This window comes from Lycorma delicatula, chromosome 13, assembly GCF_047948215.1.
Source record: "Lycorma delicatula isolate Av1 chromosome 13, ASM4794821v1, whole genome shotgun sequence".
Lineage (NCBI taxonomy): Eukaryota > Metazoa > Arthropoda > Insecta > Hemiptera > Fulgoridae > Lycorma > Lycorma delicatula.
The window spans coordinates 49942613-49967796 of record NC_134467.1 but is presented as its reverse complement, the minus strand read 5'-3'; the positions used below and the strand labels follow the sequence as shown (position 1 = coordinate 49967796).

The 25184-nt window shown below is 30.9% G+C and overlaps 1 protein-coding gene across 1 annotated transcript in view; it reads left to right on the top strand.

The window, feature by feature from the left end:
• Positions 1 to 25184, top strand: part of melt (ventricular zone expressed PH domain-containing protein melted) — a 54445-nt gene that overhangs the window by 5735 nt on the left and 23526 nt on the right. Inside the window, exons 4-12 of the mRNA XM_075381327.1 lie at positions 3486 to 3630; positions 5216 to 5390; positions 6539 to 6702; positions 7947 to 8156; positions 9984 to 10162; positions 14040 to 14432; positions 15283 to 15428; positions 18757 to 18959; positions 24383 to 24429. Of these exons, the coding sequence (XP_075237442.1) occupies positions 3486 to 3630; positions 5216 to 5390; positions 6539 to 6702; positions 7947 to 8156; positions 9984 to 10162; positions 14040 to 14432; positions 15283 to 15428; positions 18757 to 18959; positions 24383 to 24429 (1662 nt within the window). The remainder of the gene's footprint in view (positions 1 to 3485; positions 3631 to 5215; positions 5391 to 6538; positions 6703 to 7946; positions 8157 to 9983; positions 10163 to 14039; positions 14433 to 15282; positions 15429 to 18756; positions 18960 to 24382; positions 24430 to 25184) is intronic.

Here is a 25184-nt window from a genome sequence, read left to right as displayed (position 1 = left end):
TCTTTAACGGAACGTCATAAAAAAATTTGAATAGGATCTGCTTTGGAATGTTTGATGTGCTACACAGAAAAAGTGATAAGTTCCTTAATTCAATTATTACTGACGATGAAACACAAATTTCATGTTACTTGCCAGAGAGAAAATGGCAGTCAAATGAATGGTGTCATGCTCAATCACTAGCCAGACCGATAAAGGTCAAGCCACAGCCATTTAGATGTAAACTGATGTTCACTGTCTTTTAGATTGGTTTGGCGTACTGTTGATCGATTATATACCTCATGGAACGACTATAAATGCAGAAGCCTATGTAAGTTACGGCGTGCCATTCAAACATCAGTGACATGGGTGGCTGACCGACGGCGTTGTCCTGCTGCATGATAATGCACATCCACATGTTGCAGGTCTGACACGTGATTTAATGAGAAAATTTGGATCAGAAACTCAAAAAATGAGGATGAGCAGGTTGATTTTTCCAGTGTGGGTACCGATCTGCAAGTCCTGTGAAAGTTGACATCACTTGAACTAACTACAGGGACAGGTTATAGATAGAGTTATCATAGCTGTTGGTTAACCACATGAAATAATAAACTTCATTGCTATAAAAACAGGCTATTTCATTGAAGAATAATTAAAATTTTGCAACAATTTATTTTTTCTTCGATGGTGTTGAAAATGTGACAATTTTGTGTTTGTTTTTTTTTATTCTAGTCTGTGTAACATATCTAACTTTCAATGTAACAAAGACACATATTGAATGATTACTTTGTGTTTTTTTTTGAACTGACATTTTTTGGCTAAGCTTATTCTGCCTATCAGGATAATATCAGAGGTCTATTTTTTGAAAATACTTTTTTGACTTTTTATCTTCTCACTTTTCATTCTGCTTAATTTGTAAAGTGAAGTGTGTTTAGTTTAAAAAAAAAAAGTTAGTTTGTGTATTTTATCTTATACATTTTTGAAAAGTAGCAGAGACAAATGTTAAAATTTGAAGAATGTGCTCATGATTTTTCATTTTATTTTTATAACATAAGTTGGAAAACTTTTCATGTTTATTGTGCAACTCTGCTCATTATTTGGTAAAGCGTACTTTGTATTTGCAGTCGACCTTCTAACATTATATTTTTAATTATCTGAAGTTAAATATGTTTTGTAGAAAATCATGACTTAATGTTTCATATCTTGGGATATGCTCAATTGAAATTTTAACAATAAAATGTTTGTCTCTTTGGAAATTACCTCAGAATCTCAGGGTGCTATATCTTATTTTTTTGAAAGAAACTGTTTTAACTTTGTTTGCTGTGTTGTTTAACCGAAACCAGAATCACAAACAAAGTTATCCAATTCTTAATTTCTCATAGGTATACTTTTCAAGATGTTATTTTGAAAAGTTAGAAAAACGGTTTAAGTACAGTAAGTTTTCACTTATTGCAAATCAAAACAAAAAGTGTGAAACGTTTTGAAACAAACTGTTTCTTAGTATCTATTTTTGATTTTACACTGTTCACATATCAATTTCTCACTTTTACTTTCCAGATGTTTATTTTTAGAAAAACAGAAATAACAAAAAAATGAAAAGTACTTGTGAAAATTGAAAAAAGGCCCCTGCAATCTTAGTAACTATAAAGTTTTTGCAAAAAAAAAAACATTGGTAAATGAAATAATTCAGCCGAAATATAAAAGAAAATTTCTTTAATAAAAATTTATTTTAAGTTGCAATCTTATCAGGCTTTTCTCTTTCAAAAGTTTACCCTGTATTGTCAATCAACTGCTGTATAGTAATTTTATTTTATTTACTGTTATAATCCATCCTGAAATCGTGTTTGTAGATAGCGTACATTTCAAAGAGAGAATTATTTGTAATTCTTTGGATTGAAAAAAGCGGTCTGTAAAAGTTAATCTTATGTTTTCTGTTCTTTAATCAATAAAAGTCCTATAGAATCAAGTCGGAAGCCGAGCTGAAAATTTATCAGTAAGGAATAATGCATAAAGGGATCCATGAATTTAACCGATTCTCACAATCCCTTCGTATGTTGCATTATTACCAAATGAGATTGTTTGTTGACAGCTTGAAATCGCAGATTATTAATGATTGTCATCCTTTTGCAGATAGATTTTCTTGTTTAAGAAAAACTTGTTTTGTACTTGTAGCAATGATTTTCCCATGTACTGTAATAATTGTTTTTCACATCATTACGGCACACATGTGTATTAACTCGTGCGATAAACAGTATGAAACATTTTTTCTTTTTTCCCCTTTTTGTCAGCAGCCGTGGTAAAAAATTTACAACAATGAAATAATCTGTGTGTTTAGTTTCAGTAAATCAAGAAATTAACTTCTCCCTGCTTCTTCTGAGCCTTTGCAGACATAAGTAAACAGCATAATAGTGTAACTACTATCAGTATTCGATAGACGTCTTTATTTTTCATCGTAGTCAGTTCGTTTTTCTATCTAATTTGAAATAATTATACTGTTTACAATACAGTGCATTCCTTCGTGCAGCATTTTAAAAGTACACTCATACACCCCTAAAAGTACATCACTGAAACTCCTCTTCTTCTACATGTGCAATGCTGGGCCCACTTTATATTATTATCACAGCACCCCATGTGTCACTGACATACTCGACCATGGGGTTGGCCGAGCTTGCTTAATATGAATGTAACCCCAAGTGCGACTCAGAGGGGATTATTCAATCCTGGACTTCTTCCGTATCTTTGTTCTGATGATCTTAACCAAAATCGTGGAAATCATGTCCACAGTCTGCAGTGTAGTCTTGTTGATGTTCTGTATCAAATTTTCTCCAGTGTGCTTCCCTATCCTCCAATCACGCATGAACATCATGTGTTCTGTCCTCCTCCTTGCTGTTATATTCCACTAAGAGTCTCAGCGTCCATGTCCATAGATATGCCGTAAGACATTTAAGGTCATTAGGAACCAGGATTAGTCTGTAGGTCCATCTGCTTTGCATTGACTGATACCATTTCTCTTCCCATCTGCAGATAAGCGATGCCTCTGAAACTGCCTTAAGCGTCTTACTTTGAAGAATCTGTTTCTTTAACTCGATTGCACGCTTAGCTATTGCAATTCTGATTTTTATTTTGCGCTCAGTTTTTCAATTTTTTATTAACCTTTACTGTTATATTTATTCAATTCTTTCTTCTTTTGTGAAGATGTTTTGTCGATTTGTTTTCTCTGATTTTCATTATTTTTGTTCATACAGTATTCATTTTCATGCTATATTATAATATTTTCTTATTTTGAGGTCATGTGTTGTGTATCAATACGCTTCATATCCTAAAAATAACACGTAGTTTACAAACAACTGTTTTTCTGTCTTCTAAAAGTTTTCTTCTTAAATTAGTTTACGATTTAAAGTACTGAATTTTTTTTCAAACTGAATTTTAAGGTTTTTGTTATATAGAAATATAAACTTTTATCATATAAAAAGTGATGTTTATTGTTGACAATTTATTTTAATTTACAGAGAAACTGGTTCAATTGAACAGCATGCTGATGCTTTGGTAGCATTACTTGAAAGTTGTCTAAATCATAATTTGAAACCTTCTACCAAAGATGAAGATCCACCGCACGCTAAAATTTCATCAGATATTATTTCTTGCATTTTTTTGGTAAGTAACTTTGTTTTTATTACAGTGTGGTTATCACTCTGGATAAGTGGAGAATTAGCTTGTTCCAAGGGTCGATTGTTCTTTCTCTGCCCACCTCTTTTGTATTTTCCAACTCATCTTTGGGTAATTACCATAAGAATTGTAGTTCAGTCCCTTACATCGGTTCCGCTACAAGGCGACAAGGCATGTACAAAAGTACAAAATACTTTTTATCTGACAAGTTTTATTATACCATCTAATAGTAATATCATTGAAGTGCGTAGTCAGCAATATAACTTGCACCCACAACACAAATTTACAAAGAATGAAGACTTACGCTATAATAAGTAGATTTTATCTTGAATTTATCTAATTAGCTTACTATATCTCTATTTCAATTCTAAATCTTTTGTCTGATTGAATAACATATCTTGAATAAGGGACTTTTTTTGTTAAAGATTGAATTAAAAAACTGCACTACAAACTAAAAAGTGCTTTTTCAATTTTTAACATCAGCATTTTGATATCGATGCCAAATTGAAAACAAAGAGCTACTGCAGCTGACTATCCCTAATTTAGTGCATGCTTCAAAAAGGTCAAAATTCAGAGGAAAAAAATAGTTTTACATTTTCTTTTTATTTAAAATTTAGACTTATTGCTCATATAAAATATGTTACCCGTCTGAAAAAAAGGTAGTTGTAAGAAAAAATCTTGCAATGATTGTAAGTTTGATAAAAATATGAAAGTATAATATTCATAGATGTACACAATACAGAGTAGATGTCTGAAATTCTTCTTAAGATGTAAAATTAGATATAACAGAAGATTGTTGTTATATAAGGCAATTCAACACTCTGTGGTTTTAAACTTTTCATACTATTCATGAATAGTAGCCGTGACAATTGTGATCTGTTATTTTCCATTCTAAGCTTATACTTGAACCGCTGCGTCCAATTTCATTTCTGTGAACCACTCATCACACTGGGCCTTCTCTTGAGCATTCACAGTTACTACTGAGTGAGATAATCACTTCTGACTTGCCTATTAGATGGCAGCACGTATCACTTCCACATGGCTGAGAATGCAGTCTGTGAAATTGTTTAAGATTTTCTACGGATGCCCTGCATTTTGTTATCAATTTGTAGGCTGTATATGATTGGTGCGACTATTAGCGCCTGTCTTCCTGCATGTGATCATTTGAGGTTTTGCCAAAGTATTTACATTTTGATGCTAACAGGTTGTCAATACCATATTCCAGTCATCATTTTGTCGGGTTTTAATTAATTGGCCTTGTGATGAAGCAGTATATCGCTAATAGTTCATGCACTGTTGAACAAGGGATGTAGCTTACCTCTAGGTTCCTATTCAACAAAGCTATACTTAATGTCTGGAAACTTGTGGAACGCTACATGAATCGGTCAATATTCTGGGAAAAGTGACCAGTAAGTTGCACGCTTTACGTATAAAAATAGCATGCTGTTACAAGAATTTTAACCTCTTCTTCTTGTGTTAAAATACTAGCATAGAACCTTAAGGAATAAAAACTTATTTGAAACTACTGTTATGTGAAATGTATTATAAATTTTAAGTGTATTTTGTTTCACAGAATTATGGGAAAAAGGATGTTATGAGAAGAGTGTTACCAGTAGCAGTTAAATTTTTACATAAAGGTAACCGGGAGTTATCTAGGAACATAACTTCATATCTCTCTTTAGCAGCTATAGAAAATGCTGATTTATTATCTAAACATATACAGCTAATCATAGATTCAATTATTTCAGGTAATTATTTTTTTTTTTCGCTTTTTAGTTTATTTATAAGGACTTAAATTGTTTCTGATTATAAAAATATTGTAGTATTGATAGTCCTTCTACAAAAGGCTGCCCAGCAACAGTGTTTTTTCATAAGGTATATTTTGGGAAAAAAGGCAGCCTTGGTGGGTTACAGTCAAAAAAAAGAGTACAGTGGGGTGTGAGGTGACGCATCATATTGCTTTGAGGGTGAGATGCGAACGATGTTATTACAGTACAACAGCCGACTTTGGTTTTTCCAATTTGTCATATTATGATGTATTTTCCAATTTTGTTATGTAGTGTATTTTTATTCGACTACCTGAAATTTTTATTGTAAAAATTGCACTTCAACATATCATTAGAATGAAATTCTCAGTAAGTAATATCCTTGATGTTAAACGACACAACAGATATTCACTTTGCTTCTCTTTGGACTTACTGTGTTTTCTTGAGTCATCGTCTAGATTCTTATAAATATTATTTTTATAAATACTTTATAAAAGAAGAAAAACGGGTACCTTTTGAGAAAATTAAAATAAGGAAAAGAAAACGAAAAAGAAATTACTCAATTGGTGTGGTGTCCCTAGTAGGCCGCTTTGAAACAAGTCATCTGCATTTCTACATATAAGAAAAAGGTAAAAGTTAAATAAAAAACAACAGACTCCAAGCACTATACCTCTCGAGACTGGACCGCTTGCCATTCAGCTGTTGTCATTGCCGTTTCTGTATATTACACAAATAAGCTACTTGAACCTCTCAAAAATCTTTAAATGGTTACTACAAAATGGAGCAAAGTTGAAAGATGCGATTTTGGATTTAAAGTAGGTATTCCTTCTTTTTCAATTGTAAGCTGTGCGCCTGCCCTTGTAGCTTGACTGAGATTTGGTCTTAATGCAGATAAAATGAGATGTTAGTATATCTTCATGAGGCTTTGCATACAAAAATGTCACGTAATTATTTTATAGTTCGTTTATATTTGTTTACTTCAGTTGTCTTGTTGAAGTGTGTGTTGTGTGTGTGTTTGTATTAATGGATCTTTCTGTTAATTTGTTACAACTGTATACAATATATTTTTTAAAATGTCATTTTGTTGTCATATTTGAATATTCAAATTGCGATTAATATTTATGTTTTAGGTAATTATCCATTATGTCGTGTCTTACCACAAATTTATGTTGTAACAAAAGAACCGGTTCATGATCATGCGATGGCACTTGTATCGCTATTACCGCTTTGTGATCATCAAGAGAAACTTGCGTTGTTACAATTATTTGCACTTATTGCAGATAATAAACCAGCTGTGAGTTATATGATTCCATTTTTTTTGGTTTTTGTAATTTAATTCAATGTTTATTTATGTCTTTTAGTTTTATGCGAGTGGCTGCTTTTTGTTTAATATATTGATAAGTAACTATATTAATTTAAAAAATTTTAATTATTTATGATTAATTTTACCTTTTATGTGGAAGTTACTTTGATAACCTATACTGGTTTTCTTGTTAGTATTTTTTAACAAGCTACAGACCCCTGTTGCAGAATGGTAGTGTCATTTCTAATCTTGAAGGTTCTGAATGCAAGTGTCTATAATATAGGCATGATATTTTTCTTACTTCATTCTTTGTAATAGCTTCATATCGGGATGTACATTTGGTTGTAAAAATCTGTAGTTATTGCATAACTATAGAAAATTGGGAAAATGAGTATGAAGGGGAAAAATGCAGTTCCTAAGCATGTTATTGGTTTAAGTGTGGAATTGGAATGAGTTGATGCATACAATAAAAACAATAAATTAATATATTTATTCCAGTCTGTCTGTCATTGTGCAGTAGTATTTTTAATTTTATGTAGTTTACACACTTGAATATATAGTTAGGATAGAGGCCGACACAATTAGTTGGATAGTAATTTCATAACAGAGTTGTTCTGTATTTTCATTTATTTTTGATATTTCTGTCTCTGAAGAATACTCTCTATCTCTTTGTTTTGTTGGATTTGCTATATTCCTCCCTCATTGACAGGTAGATTATTGACAAAAATTATCTCTGGCTGATGTTTATTCAAATTATTTTCCTTTCAAAAATTCTCAAGCATTCCTTATCTGTTGTAATCAGGGTCCAAGTCTCTGAGCTATTTGTCATAAAGTTTTGTATATCTTGATCTTTGTGGTGCGGTTCTAAAACTGTAAAGGAAGATGAAAGTCGGAATTCATAAATCAGATAATTGTGGTTGCAGGATGTAATAAATGATAGCATATAATAGAAAGTAATGGATGTTAACATCAAACCAATTCTATGAATAACAACTCAGAATTAAAAAAAACTATCAAAATATTATTTATTTATAATAATTATGAAGCAGAACTGATGTGTAGAATAATTTACTATCTGTTCTATTTGCACTGATTTGAAACATTTATTTAAATCCTAATTGGTTTTAATATTTCATGAGTGGAGCAGATGTGTGTGTCATATCCTAATTTAAGTTTTCTTTCCTGTAAAGAATATTTATTTTGGTTTTGAAATTTTGTTTTAAATTTTTTTTTAGTTGTTGGAACCGAGTTTGCCACAGTTGTGTGAGTACCTTGGTACGGCTGTTACAGCGAATGCCACTATGATTGTTCTGTTACATTTAGCAGAAAAACGGCCACAGTTATTGGCCGATTATGTTCCTAAAATTAAACAAGCTGCAGATTGTCATCCGAATACATTGTGTCTTGCTGCTCAAGTTATTGCTGCTGTCGGTAAGCTCAGTAAGGTGTGTTTCCATTTTTAATTATATATGTATTAAAAATATTATATTTACCATTGCTTCAAATAAAATAATTTAAACAATTGTAATATTATAACCACCAGATACAGCCAGAATAAAAAGGTAAGAACACTTGCCTAACTGTAGTGCTTTCAGACTGTCATTCCATTATCAGCAGTCAGAAATATAAATTTTATTCACATTAATTAAAAAAAATTAAAGTAAAATAGACCTATATGTGTATACTATTTCAATAGATTAAAACCTCTTATACACCATGGAATGATGGGTTTATATTAAGTCATTTAGACATTGTCAGCTCTGTCAATTTAAATTTAAATCAATGAATCTATCAATTTGAAGTTTATATTTCCTAATATATTATTTTTCCAGCGCATAAATTTCATCATTATTTATTATTTATTTCTAATATTTCTAAATTATAAATATTGGTAATCTTATGTTTATTCTTTAAAAGATGTTGAGTAACATTTGAAAATTTAATATTTTCTTTTTTATAATTCTTTTCGAAGTACTTGAATTAAGTTATATAAAGTAACAAGTACCTGCCATCTTCTAGTTTCATTTCCGAACTACTAACATTTCAAAACCTGTTGACCCGTGCCTTCTTGTTTTGTGTCATTTGCCATTGTTATGAAGTAGAGAACGTCTACTTGTCAGTACATTTAAAACAGTGTAGTATCAGTTATTGGAACGTTTAAAGAAGATAAAATGGTGAATGTTAGGGGAGATTCATTGTCGCCTAAAAGTGGTTTATGGTGATGAAACTGTTGATCAAATTACTATAAGTAGACTGGTAATAAAATATAGTGCATCAGAAGCCAGAAAAGTGAATGTTGAGGATGAACCTTACACTGATGGATCAGTTTTTATGATTGATGAGAAACACTAGAAAGAGGTAATGAATAGGACAAAATGACCTTGGCATCACAACACACCACCATCCAGATTTGAAAAGTACAAATACATTAATGTACCACGAGGCTACCATTTAATCTGTTCGCTGTGGGTACCATGCGAACTCACAGTAAAGAACAAACACGAATGAAAAGAGTGTTGATAACAGCTTCTGAAATGTTACATTGAAGTTCACTTGCTTTTCAGTATTGTGATTAGTGTCGAAACTCAGCATTACAACCTAGAAGAAAAATGACAGAATATGGAATACTGACACTACGGTTCACCACATTCAAAAATTCTACAAAAAAATTTTCTTAACAGAGATTTTGTGTGTATGTGATTGAAGCAAGGTTGACTAAATTCTATCCATGAGACATGAATTCCATTCATGCGGAGGTTTAGGAGATGTGTGTCGCATTTGACAATCCAGAGAGCCAATAATTCTGCAACATGATAATGCAGACACACGCATTGCTTGTAACTGCTGAGGAAATTTGAAATGAAATTTTAACCTATTCCACATCCCCATAACTTACCAGATTTGGCATCCTGTGATTTTAATTTTTTTGGCAATTAGCTGATGAACTGAAGGACAGTGTAGTTGTAAATCAAAAGAAGACTGCCAGCATTCTTTATTGATGGAATGAGAAAACTGATTCACCATTGTTGAATTGTGTAGCTGTAAATGTGTAATCCTTTTTTCATTTGCTACTTATAAGCGACTGTGCATTACGTTTAGCCAGTCCTTATGAATAAGTTGAAAACCTGCGGGAATAATCTACATCCTTGTCTCTTTCCTTTTTATATTTCTGTTCTTATCTTTCATCTATTAATTTACATTTTATTGTCATTCAAATTAGCTTTATTAATGAGTTGCCAACAAAAAAATAATATTTTTGTTTTTATTTTCAGGATAGAGCTCAAGAGGCATTAAATTTTGTTTTAGAACATTTACCAAAAGCAGATCGTGGTAGCCACGGTACATTAATTAGAGAAGCCACGTTGTTGTGTTCAAGTTATCCGGTTTTGTTTACCGAGAAGATGATTGCTCAAGTACGAAAAAATAGAATGTCTAATTCTAATGCCATAAGGTAATTTATCTCAATGCAACACTAATTTATGTTATTTCCATAGTGTATCTCAGGGTTTGCTAAATCACGTGTAGAAGATCCAATCTTCTACAGGTTTTAACAGGTTATCTGATAGAATGTGACCTGTTAATTTAACTAGTTTTTAAAATCGTGAATGTTAGATTTCAGTTGACTAACCCCCAAGCAAGCTTTTGTTTTGACTTTGCATTATGGAATTTCATTGATAGGTTTGTACACATTTAGAGCTGAATGTGTTTTACCATTTTTAGGAAGTTTAGCAGTAAGATATCTTATCAGGGAAATTGATGTGTAGGTAATGATTTTTTTTTGTAAAATTTTCTTTCTGATTTTAATAAGCGATATTTTTCTATGACAAAAGGTGTTAGTTTGTCTGTGAGTTGCAGAGGAGAGGAAGATTTCATTGTCAAGCTATTAACATCTAGTCTGCTTCTCACTACTGATGTGAAGTAAGTTACCCCTGTGTCAGCCAACACTTTTTTTGGCTGCATTTGAAATATTTCACTTTAATATATTTTGTCTTGAGATGTAGAATTCAGAGTGTCTGAGGGAAGTGTTCTCAGCCCCTTGCTTTTATTATTTATTAATGACTGCTTAAAATCTTGATCCATTTATTGTAGCCCTTTTTGCAGACAACACAACCATATCTATATATGAAGATAATTATTTAAGAAGAATTGAAAATTGTATGGTAGCAGCTTAAAAAATTACTCATTGGATGCATTATAACCACCTAACTTGAAATATGGATAAAACTGTTGCGTCGAGTAGACGTAACATTGCCGATTGCACGGATAGAATTCTCATTAATAACTACATTGTTTCTGTTGCCCGTAATCTGAAATTTCTGGTTGTTTTACTTGATGAGTTGGACTCGTGGGATGGTCAAATTAATTTCATTTGTAACAAAATGAAACTCTGTTTTGCTCTGAAGTGTCTTAAAAAAACACACTAAGATTGTCATCAGTATTAGATATTTATTTATTATGCCTGTTTATATTTTTGTGCGAAGCTTATTGACATCTCAAAATGTCAGAATGAATTTTTTCATGGGCTGTCAGATTATTATCTGGCTCCAAGTATGAATCGCATAGACATATATTTGGAAAATTAAATATGTTAACTCATTTGTATGTTTATATTTATGAATGTGTAATCTTTGCTAAAGTGAACGGTCTCTTATTATTAAAACATAACAATATCTACATTTACCAAACAAACAATCCATGTTTTCTTATAACTTACCACAGTCATTTCGATTCTAAGAAAGTGTCTAATTATGATGGTATTTTTAATAAATTGCCGAACCGTTTGAAAGATCTCATATATTTGTTTAAAATACGATGAAGAAGTTTTCTTTTACAGAAACAGTATTTGTCAAGTGACCTTCTAAATAATACTAATTCAAAATAATACAACTTAACTGTATCCTGTTCAAAATGTACTTAAATATTAATTAATTAATATGGACTTTTAAATGCATCAATTTTTATTTTGTAATTTATCTTATACTGATGTGATCTGGTAATTGAATTTTTCTGTTCAGATCAGAATAAAGATTTATTTATTTGAACTACACATTAATATAATCTACATCTTTTTTTAAACATTTTTTCAAGTGCTATATATATTTTGAATTTTTTATGTTCTGTTGTGTGTATGTATATATAAAATAAACCACCAAAACACAGTAATTATACAAGTTAAACTTACCGTATTAATCTCTAATAAAATTGGTTTTGTGATATTCTGCATTTTCAGTTTGTATGTACATGTCCTTTTAATAATTTGTCATTTTATTCAAAATTATGTTTTCTATTTTGAAATTTTGAATGTTAAAAGTGTATGTGTATATATATTTAAAATTTACATATACGCACATATCATTCACAATTCAAAACAGAAAACATAATTTTGAATAAAATTACAAATTATTAAACGGATATTTTAATGTAATAGATATAGAATTTAATACTAACTGAAGATATGGGATATCACGAAAATCAATTATTGGAAATTAATATGCTAAGTTTACTTATCAAATTACTGTTTTTTGTGGTTTGTATTTATATATTAAATTCTATTAACCATAGTCAGTATGTTAATGAATTATTTAATTATCAGAATAAAAGTATGCATCTCTCTCTCTCTCTCTCTCTCTCTCTCTCTCTCTCTCTATCTCTATCTATCTCTATATCTCTATCTCTATATCTCTATCTCTATCTCTATATCTCTCTCTATATCTCTATATCTCTCTCTATATCTCTATATCTATCTCTCTATATCTCTATATCTATCTCTCTATATCTCTCTCTATCTCTATATCTATCTCTCTCTATATCTCTATCTCTCTCTATATCTCTATATATCTCTCTCTATCTCTATATCTATCTCTCTCTATCCCTCTATATCTCTATCTATATCTCTATATCTATATCTCTATATCTATCTCTCTATCTATATCTCTATATCTCTATATCCCTATATCTCTTTATCTCTATATCCCTATATCTCTATCTCTCTGGGGCTGGGGCAGCATTGCCACATTAGATTTGGCCAGGTAGCTGGTCACAGCAAAGGCAGTGTGAGCTCTGGCGTATTGTCATTGTGAAGTTTCCAGTCACCACTGATGTCTGGTCTCGCACACCAGATCCTTGCTCTCAGTCTCTTGAGTTGCGATACACTTTTGCCAGTATTTTTTCTGATCCTCAGAATATTTATGGAAACCATTTTTTAATAAAATCTTCAAGTTCACTTAGCAGTATTTCTGTATTTCATCTGTTGTCACAAATTATTGTCCTTTTAATGTTCTCTTAATCGATAGGAATGAGAAAAGTTGCAGGGTGCGAATATGCAGTCTGTGGCATCAGTATGATGTTGTTTTTGGCTAAATAATTATGAATTAATAGTGAAAGTGTTAGCTGGAAGATTGTGGTGCAAAATCCAAGAATTGTGTTTGCTCATATTTTTTATTGTTTTTGTCAGATTGACTCGTGTAGATGGCTTAATACTATTAAGTAATGCTGTTTGTTGACTGTACAACCTGGTAATAAGAATTCATAATGAACAAAGCCTATTGCAATAGAAAAAAGTAAGGAGAATCTTATGATAGATCTTTTTCAAATCTTGGTTCTTCAGGATGATCGGATCTTCATTTTGATATCATAACTGTACCTGTTATGGCATGTTTGAAAATTCTGTGTCTTCAATGATTTCAGTTAATAACTTTTACCAGTACAGTTTTTATTTGTTGCAAAGTACAATACTTTGTAACAAATTTTGCTGATACTCGTTTTATTAAAAAAATCGGTCAAAATTGTTTCTTTTGAGCTGTAAGAGATTCCACTTCTTCATTAACCTCTCTAATTGTGATTAGATATTTCTCTAATGTCGATATTTTCATAGATAATCAATATCTCATCGTTCTGTTATCTTCATGGCTTGTTTAAACTGTTTTATCATCGGTAAACCTTCATAAGTATTTACAAATCATCCTTGCCAAAAGGATCTAACATTTTCATGGCGCTTTATTACATTTTAAACACATAATTTAATCCAAATCCTTTGTTCACTTACTTTCAAACAAAATAAATTGTTGCTCATAATAAAATACATATTTGCCCGCCTAGGTTTGAACTACAAGTCTGATACGGCTGAAGATATCGATATACAGATGGTATTGCCATTGTGTGGGGAAAAAAAAGACAGTCAAAAAGACATAGCACGCAGAATTTAAAAGTTGTAATTACTTACACCTGGTATTTATTGAATACTTGCTGTATTTTTTTTTGTTTTTTACTGATTGTTTTATTGTTGTTTTTTCCGAAGATCTTATATAAATGCTATTTTTATATTTCAGTGGCGGAAATAACAATCAAGTTAATCAGACTCTTAGTGGTGTTACTATAGTTAAAGTCGGCGGTAATTCAGTCGGACAAAACAATAATACGAATACAACAAATACTAATTCAACTAGTACAACTTCTAGTACAGTCTCGACATCAACATCGGCAAATAATACGGTTGCAAATGCCGGATCAAATATAAATAGTATTGTTACATCTTCTAATCACAGTAATAGTAATACTGTATCGACATCGGTTGATACTAGTAGTATAAATAATACTATTGTCGGTAGCAATTTACATAGTACTATTTCAAAACAGTTAACGGCATCGACCGGTATGACATCATTCATAACAACTAATGCGCCTACCTATCACCATCATCATCAGCTAAATAATGTTATTAGGTAAGTAATTGCTGTTTATCTCTACCTTCCTAATAATACCCTGTTTACCTGACTTACATCTTCTGGGATTTACCTCCTCCCTATTTGGGGTCGGTGAATATATTTCATTAAATACTTTTTTTATAGTTATCCATTTAAAAAATCTGTCTCGTGTAACTCCACATGACATGCTTATTATATACTCTTATTACTTAAGTGTAGCTTTTGACTGATATGAATATCGTAATAAATTTCTCCCGTCAATATGTTACTCTTATCACTATTTTAGATAAATAATACTACACATGACATAACCTAAGGGTGGCATATGTAGTAATCTGTATTGTCAAAATCATTCCCGACATATGTAACGTGACAGATGTAATAATGTATTATTACAGTTGAATTCCTCTTATTTGGCACTCAGAATTTAATTTTTAGGTCTGGGAACAATCATCGGTAATTGCACTAAACAAATCCTTGATATTGAGTTTATTTCAGTAACCGTCTCATCATTCTACTACTTCCATTTTTTCTTTCTTTTTTTTTTTTTTTTTTTTACCGTTTTTCAGCCACAAGTTTGACTTGTCTTCAATTCATACATACGTTTCTTCTGTGTATCATGCATTTCTTTTTTCAGCACAGTTAAGTGTCGACTACAACAGTATCAATCATTACACTGTTCTGCCCTCTATATTCATTTATTTAGAGCTGCCTCTCTTTTGTAGGTCTAATTTGATATTATATCTGCACGCCCCCTTCCTTATCAATTTTTTCCTTTTTTCTCTTCATTTTTTAAAAATATTTGAAATACATTCCTGAGTTAAATATGGAATTTTACATCAGTTATTTTTTTTATTGTTTTATTCAGGCATCATCATGACGGTTCAGGATTAAATCGGCAAGAAGCAAATAGAATTGTAATAACGCCAAGACCGCGTTTAATTGCTGATAGCCGTAGTACCGGACGATTACATGCATCTGCTGCCCATCGTAGTATGACCAAATTAAATATAGGTCGGTTGATTGTATAATTATGATAATTTATTTTTACTAATGAAAAGCATAATTATATATATATATATAATAGTTATAATTTTTTAATGACTTACCGGTTGTGTTAATACTCATTTACCAATTTTTGAGAACATAACAATTTAAGGATGCAAAATGTAATGCACAAAATCGTGTATAATTTTTAAATGCATTTACCATATACATTGTTCGATACTATGGCCAATGTAGAATAAATGAAGTTAGTTAGGGGTCATCAAATAGTACTACTACTGAGGGGGGGTAGTAAAATTGTTATAAAATTATTTTGTTAAATTTTGACTAGTATTTTGAGAGCTATTTCCGAGTTGCATCCAGTTGACAGGTAACAATTCAGAACTCGTGAAGCGATCACCTGGTCAGTTGTAGCAGTTAGCATGTTACTAAAAAAACTGTTTTTTGGATTTAATTTGTGGTACGGTATTTCTTCACCTGTCATTTCATTCACAACATCTTCCACACTAAAGCACCCGTACAAGCATTGTCTTTAAAATAAAAAAATAAATGTGTAACAGTGCATAATTAGTTCAGCTTTTTGAAGGTATTCATCAGTTAACAATTTAGTATTGACTTTTTAACTTTTCACTGTACACATTTGGTAAACTAACTTTGAATTTACAGCACACCGATACATGACCTGCTTATCTATAGATCTAAGTGGAAGTGATACCGAAAGGTTTCATGATTCATTGAAAACTACATTACTAGCTGTGAACAAATCAATTGCCAGACGGTCGTGTAGTAAGATCAAAGAAAACTGTTGGATTCTGAGTACGTATTATTTTGGTAACGCGAGTTTATTTTCAGAGGCCGATCAGAATTTGGTTATACTCATATATATATGACAAAAATAATTTTAAGAAGGAAGTACATAGATGTTAATTTGAAATAATTAACAGAACGGATTTATAGAAAGATTATTATATTTCATTTTGTTAAAGTTAATTGTTTCATTTATAACTTTTTTCTTACCTTGTTTTTTTAGGGACATCTTTGCTTATTCATAATGAATTGTTATAAAAAATTGTTAAGAACATTTAAATGTTTAAATAAATAAATCTTTAGTCTGATTGGAAGTTAGTAATACATTATAGATTACGTCAAATAAATATAAAAATCAATTATTAGATAAAAAAAAGTAGATGTGATTTAAAATCCATATTAATTATTTAAATCCGAACACATGAAATAATGTTATGGTAAATAATATATTAAATATAAAACAAAATACTACTAAACAAATTACTACAGAATTATTCATTACTCTAAAGCCAATATTGAAAATAATTCATTGTGTATAGAACGTTATGGATATATGTATTTATTATGTCAGCCGTTAAAATGAAATTAACTCTTTCAGTGCTGTTACATTCTTTTAGTAAGTAATCAAATTCTTGTTTTGGATATATTAAATAACATAATATGAAAATACAAAAAAAAGACAAAAATATTTTCTATCTGCATTCAGCATATACATAAGTATCTGCTGAAATAATTTTCATATAACGCCTTTTGAATTTGAATTATTGTGTAGTTATTTTTTTATATCTATTATCTTTTATCTATTACCTTAACATTATTTCATGTCTATATTTTAAATAATTAACAATTTGACTGCTATGCTGATTTTTGTGTTCTTTTTAATCGGCCATGAGGTCCCGATTTGGGTTTCATGTAATACCATCAGGCCATGAGATCAACTACATTTAATTTGTAAGTTACTGATTCCGTATGGCACTCTCATTTTGCATGTTTTCCCATGTCCACATGTTGTTCCACCGCATTCTAACTTAGAAACTGATATACTTATCGTCCTGATGTGTTAACTTTTATTGGAGTTAGTAATTTTCTAATTTTTAGGATATTAATATCAGGTTTTAATACTTAAATTAGGTTTTATTATTTATTAATAGGATTCTGAAAGTGTTTAAGCTCAAATGAATGCATGTTAGATTGTTCAACCAAACTTGGAAAAAATTATCCTCAGTTGCATTCCAAGAATGCATACTCAGTATTCAGTATGTTCAATTTTCTATTGGTTCCTTTTTTTATGGAACAAATTAAAAATAGACTTTTTTCAGTTATATTTACTAGTTTGTAGTAATAATTATTGTTATATAATCTGTTCTAGTGTATTTTATTTTTCACATATCTTCTTAATGTTCTTTTATATTTCTGATATGTAGTAGTTTTTTAATTAAAAAAATATATATATATTTTTTAACATTTTTTCTGTTAATAATTCTTAATTGTAAAGTTTACTTTGCTTTTATGCAACTACTTTATTTGTAAAAATTGAGCATTTACATATTTCATCTACCAAGAATTGAAGCAAACATAAGCTTAGTCTTGATAATGTAAAAATTGTAAATTTTATTTTGAATTTCACAATCTCATCTGAAATTTTCATCGATGATAACACATAAATTAGTTTGTGTACATTTTTCTCTGAACAAAAATTCATTGCCAATTGCAACATTAATATCATTAGTATCCAGTCATAATGATTACCAAAAATAAAACAATCTGTTTTACTTCTGATAATTCTTTTCCAATAAGCAGTTAAACATTGATGTTAAACTGTCCACGTTAAGGTGTTACATCTTCTCTCTTCCTATATGATGTATAGACCCTGACTGAAGTGATAATGAAAATGTATTTGAGATGCGGTTATGTAGAAGAATGTTTTGAATATTATACATCTGTAAGATCACAATGAAGAGCTTTTGTGTAGACTTCACAAGGAAATCGAGTCGGTCACCTAACTTAAAGCAAGAAAATTGTCATATTTAGGTCATGTTATGATATGACTTGAGGTATCGGTTACATATAACAATTCAAAGCAAAGTAGTGGGGAAAAGGAGTACAGGCAGAAGACATTATTGTGGTTTCAGAACTTGAGAGTGATATAATTACTTATCAAAGGATCTTTTTAGAAACTGTGATTAACAGATAGTCAATTCGATCGGGGTCTTCAACACTCGAAGAAAATGAACTAGTAAAACTTGAACATAACAATTATGTTAGGATGTTTAATTTAAACTAATCAAAACTTAATAATTTTTATTTTTTTAAATATTCAAATGTAAAACCGAAACAATAATTTCATTATCTACCTACAGATATATTGTTATACCGGTAGTTGATTTTACTTAAGTGACTAATAATAATCATATTTCCATAGTTTTAGCCAAGTATCTAATCAGGCTAATGAAAGTGAAAAACATTAATTTAATAAAATAATGAAATTTTACTACTAAGTGCAATTGCTAAGCTACTTATTTTTTTGCAGCTAGTAACAGTAGGTTAGGTTCAGTCGGTGGATTACATAAAAGTATGACAAGATTAACCTCTAGTCAACATATTAATCAGTCTACAGCAGCACCAAATTCCACATCAACTGTACCGATTTCTATTAATCCGTCCTCAATACCACTGAATACACCAAGTAATGCGATACTTTCTGGTTGCAGGCAATATATTATTACGGCTCAGGTATTTAAAAATTTGTTTTTTATTAGAATGTATCTATTTGTATAATTATACTGTATAGCTATGCTGACTAGTATACTAGTACATATGGCTTAATGGTAATAGTTAGGCGCGCGGGATCTTTTGATTTTCTGCGGATAGGCAGTTAGTTTAGCAGATTGAAATATATTAAATTATACATCACTAACAAAATAGGTGGTGGGTCTATCTACTGCAGCTTTCAAAATACTGTCATCCTCATATTCTGTCTGAAGGTTGATCATATTAAATTTATTCTTATGTTTAACTATATATGAAGGCAGTTCAGAAAGTAACCTGTGTTTGCTCACTATGTGGGAAGGAGTGGGGGTAGCACTACCATTTTTGTACAGACATGTGTGGAGGCCATTTGTCATCCAGCTGTGGCAGTAGCAAGGTCATGCGATCACTCGTTGATTTTCTGTGGCTTGTTAAAATGTGCGCTGCAATAGAAAACCTCGCAAAGTGTGAAGTGCACGCTGTTATAAGATTTCTCATGGAAAAACAATATTCAGCAGCAGATATTCATCGTGAACTTTGTGCTGAGTATGGACCAAAGATTATGAGCGAAGGAGTTGTACACGATTGGGTTTGTTCATTCAAAAATGGACAAAGAAATGGGTGGCAGTCCATCTGTGATCAATCATGAACCGATTAAAAAAATTAATGCCAACATGCATGAAAACTGACGTTTTACCATCTCAGAGCTTTCCAATGAATTCCTGCAAATTTCCAGGACTGTTTTGTTCAAGGTAGTGGCAGAAAAGTTAGGTTGTGCTTGATTGGTCCCACAAATTCTTACTGAGGATCACAAAACTCAACGAATTGCTTCTACTGTGGACTTTCTCATGCATTACAGCCAAGAAGGAGAATCATTCCTGGGTAGAATCATAACCGGTGATGAAACTTGGATTAAGTACAAGAATCCTAAGACAAAACAATATTCATTGATGTGGGGTCATATGGCATTGCTTAACAAACCACCAAAGCCCGGTAACATTTTTGTGGCAGGAAGGGCATCAGTGCTTCGGGACGTGAAAGGTGCATTGCTGGTGGAATTTATGGAACGTGGGACAACCATTAACTCAGAAGTCTATTGTCAAACATTAAAAAACTTAAGAAAGGTCATGTAGAACAACTGCCATGGATTATTGACATCCATTGTCATGCTCATGCTCAACAATGCCCGGCCTCACTTTGCTCGACTAACCGAAGATCTTCCGGTTAAATTCAAACGGAACTCGTTCAAGCATCCACCATCCAGTTCAGATTTGGCTCCCAGTGATTTCCATATCTTCATGCACATGATGAAGTAGTGGCTTGAAGATGCAGTCACTGGCTGGCTCAAGGAACAGGTGGGAGATTTTTTTGCAGCCGGAATTTCTAATTTAGTGACAAGGTACGATAAGCGCCTAAATTTAAATGGTAATTATGTTGAAAAGTAGAGGAAAGATGTAGTCTTAAGACGTGAATAATAAAATGTATTTATCTACAACCGTGTTTTATTTATAACCAAATAGAGGTTACTTTTCGAACGGCCCTCGTAGTATCTTTATAAAATGTCTAATCGCTTACTATTTGTATTCATATTTTATTTTTTAATTTTCAGTATTTTTAAGTTTGTCATAGTGTCAGATATTGTATGTTTATTCTTCAGATACACTAGAGAAACCAAGTTTATCTTTTTTTATAATTTCTAAAATGTTAAAAGAATCTAGCCTTAAATAAACTAGTAATATTTCCTATATAAATATGGTCACTATCATTACATTCAATTTTATAAATACTACTAAAATTATATAAATAAGATGAATCATGTTTATGACGTATTAGGTGTTTTATTATGTGGTTATTTGTCTGGTAAGCAGGTTTAAATTTATTATTTTCATAAACCTTTGTTAAATGTTCAACTACTTTATCAGTATATATGAGAGACAATCAGAAAGTAAGTTACATCCCCTTTATGAAACAAACATATTTATAAGGCAATCTTTTTTTTTTATTGAACAAAAAACTACATATTTTTATTTATTTTTCGATATAGTTATAAAGTTTTTTATACACTTTTCATACCTTGAGACATGTTTTTCGATAACACTCTCATGAAAATTTTGTCAAATTTCCTTCAACCCTATAAGGACCTGCTTCCTTCAGTTCATCACCATTAACAAAACGCTCCTTCATCTTCCAGGTCTCGCTTGAGAGGACCAAACAGGTAGTAGTCGCAGGGTGCTAGGTCAGGGCTGTAATGTGAATGAGACATTTCCCATTTGAATTTTTGCAGTAACTCCTTTGTTACATGAGCTGAATGAGGATTAGCGTTGTGAAGAAAAACGACCCCATTGCTCAATCTTGCGGGTATTCGATCGTTAAAAGCTCTATACAATTTTTTTTAAAGTCTCACAGTAAGATTCGGCATTGATTGTTGTTTTTCCTCAGAATCGAAAAAGACTGTCAGCATAACCTTTGAACATGTGGGGATGTTTTTTTACTTTTTTTTGGCTACGGTGAATTTTTGTGTCTTCATTCATGTGACGCTTGTTTAGTAGGAGTGTAATGAAGCGCCCAGCTCTCATCCCCTGTGATGATTTGTTTAAAAAACTGGGGATCATTCCTAAAATAATGTTGAAAAAAGAAAGAGCAGATGCAATACATTGATATTTGTGGTTGTCGGTCAATTGATATGCACCCATTGTGCACATATCTTACAGTAACCAAGCTGATTGTGAATGATCACAAACACACTACCGTAACTGATGTTAAGTGCAATCTCTCTAATTTTAATGCGCCGGTTACTCAAGATCATTTCATTCACACATTTCACATTACCCTTGTGTTTCCAGTTGAAAGACGCCCAGCAAGCAGTTTGTCACTCAAATTTGTTCTATGTTTCTGAACATTTAGCTCCATTTTGAGATAGGCATGACATTGCATTCTCACCGTATACGTCAGCAATTTGATGATGAATTTCACAATTATAATTTTTGCCCACAAAATTTCGACTATTGAATGCACTTCTATGCTGGACGAAACCTCTATAGGACGCACCATACTGACAATGACACTACACATGTACTGAATGTTGTGGGGGAGTATGAAGACAACAATACATTAATATATCCCTTTCAGTTAAAGAGCAAGGCAAGGGTGTAACTAATTTTTTGATCCACCTCTTACATATTTCAAATATACACTGGCAATTTTTTGTGTGCTGTTTAATGCGTATTTTTAATTTTTGACATTTGTTTATTATGTATTTTATCTACTAAAGAATTATCGTAACCATTATGCAAGGCTATTTGATTTATAATACCTATTTCTTAGTTTAATTTACTTTTATTCTCATTTTACTTTGTATAATTAATTGCTCTACTGATTTTGTATGACCACGGGTGATTTGAAGATCTAAGTATAATGGTTTTATTAGATTGGGTTTCCTATATACTGAAGTTATATGTTGATTAGTTTCATTATTAATTTCAATATTCACACCTAAATAATTTTTTTTTTTTTTTATTATAACTTTCAAAGGTAAATTTCAGTCCATTATAGTAGGATTTTAATATGTTCAAAATGATTAAATGCTTGTTACATAACTAGACTATAGACTATAAAAATATGGTCAACATATGTAGTCCATAATAAAATATCACGCACAAACAACAAACAAACAAACAAAGATGTTTATCCCATAAACAACTTTACTTTCAAACTTCTGTTAATATGATACAGAGGAATATGATTTGTAAAAGAATTGATTTAAAAAAAAATATATATTATAATTTATCTAAAATCAATCCTTTCAAGACCATCACATCTGCACTAATTTAAAATATAAATCAACTTAATCCACTCTTAATATAATTCTAACTTAATCTTTTAATATTTTGTGTTTAATATGTAATTGTATATAAAGTTTTATATATGACTAATGATGCGGGATCTCTCGAAAGTACGATCATAAAAATTATACAGAAAAGAAAAATAAGAATAATTAAAAATAAGGTAAGAGTTTTCTTATTTCTATACTAGGGTAAATTAAGTTGATTTATATTATTTATATATATATATTTTTTTTCATGATTGCATAATTTTGTTTTAAAATGTGATTTGATTACATTTACATTAAATAAGAAATTTTTTGGTGGTGTTGGGAGGGAAATACTATGAAAATTATTTAAAGAGAAAAAATCTGATTAGAGGGAAAAATAATGACAACGGATTTGTGTGAATTTGTTTTATGAGATATGAAAAAAAAAACAATTTTTTAATTCTGGATGTTGCTTTTTTTTATACAGGGTTATTTTTATCAAATTTTGTCTTGAAAATTTTTGAATGTAGTTTTTTGATATTTAATGTTGGTTAGAATCAGTTAAAGGGATAAGAGATACAGTCACTGTGGATCTGTATTTGAGAATTTTATTAAGGAGTAGAATAATTGTTTTTCCTAATCCTAGTTACAGTAATTTCCATTAAATTTCCTCCTAACCAACCATTTTCTCCAGAGAAAGTTATGCTATTCTTTGTGTGCGAATATCCACTATTAATATGATCGACATGACCATTTTTTACATGAATTTTTTTTGTCATAAAATTGGGAAAAAATTTTCTTAATACATTAACAACACCTAAGTCTCTGTCTGTTGAAGATATCAAAATTGGATTTTTTTATTTTCCAGCCAAGAAAACTGGAGACGTTTTGTGTAATGATGTAAAATTTGTAAGTTTGTTAGTGACATTATTATTAAAAAGTGTACCTTAACATTGGTGATGGCCATCCTTTCTTGTTTCTTTTATAAAATTAAGTACCTTTTATATATATTGTATACATCTGTTTCTTCCTACCCCCATTTCTGCCAAGATTCACATTCCAGACGAGTCGGTTCCAGCTTAGAAGTGAATTTATAAGTTTGTTGCTAATTTACTTTCACTACAGAAATATTACATAACAAATGATTTTAAGAAGTTTATTTTAATCATTTCCACTAACTGTATTATTTTTTAAAGTTAAACTCTTTTTTTATATTTTTCACCAAAAATACATACTTTTTTTTTTAAGAACTTCTTTCCTTACATTTTAATTCATTTCTTTTAGATTGTCAAGATTGGAATGTTTTGTTGATGTAATAGTCCATTTTCAGTGGATGAGAGCAAGGCAAATTATATTACCTGAATTAGACAAAATTAAAAAAAAAAATGATATTTAATATAAAGAAGTCTTTTGAGTGTGTATATTATGGCTTATCTGTAAACATTTCTGTAATATAAATGATGGATGTCAAAAAACCGTAAAAAAAATTATAAAAAGACATCTATTTATTACTTGAAAAGTAATACTTTTCAACAAATTATAAGTAATAATAAATTTAATTATGATAATTTAAATAATGTTTTTTTTTTTTGTTTAGAATAAGGTTTCAAGTGGTGGAGTAACTGTCACAACAAAATCCTCAAAGTAAGTTTATTATTTTGAATGTTTATGTATCAGGCTCAGTAAAGTATAAACTGAACTTTTGTTTTTTTTTAATTTATTGGTACAGAATAAAAATACAATACAGTCTATTACGTTTCTGCATAGACTGAACAGAAGGTATTGAAAGGTTTCCTAGGAAATTTTGTCCAGTTCATTCCAAGCACAAGTGGCTACGGTGAGGTCTGGCAGTGTCATGGAGAACCACATTTCTGATTAGCTGATGGTGTCATTTGTTTTTGTAGGTTGTTTTCACCTTGTCCAAAAGTTGGAAGGTAGTATATGCAGCATTCACATTTGTTGTTTGTGAAGTAAATTGGACGGCAATGTGCCTTTCCAGACTCAAGCGATGGTTGTGAGTTCCCGGCTGTTACACTTGTTTTTTCCCTTAGAAAGTAAGGTATTCTCCACTCCTGAACCGCTCCATACTTGCTGATTTTGACTTAGGAGTGCGGTGATGGATCCATGCCTTACCACGTGTGACTAGTGGTTATTTCCTCTCATTGAAATTGAGCCTATCACAAATTTTCTTTCAGCCTTGTTTCTGACATGGAATCATCTTCTGTACCGAAAATACTTTACGGCTGATACCTGTTGTTTCCAAAGTAGTTTTCTCAACCGTAAGGTGCTGATCATTTTCAATGAGGTCACTTGTTGATCAAACATTGTCATCTGTCACATCTGTCTTTGAACACTTATCACGACTCATTTCTACAGTTTCACACCTTTGAATTTGTTGG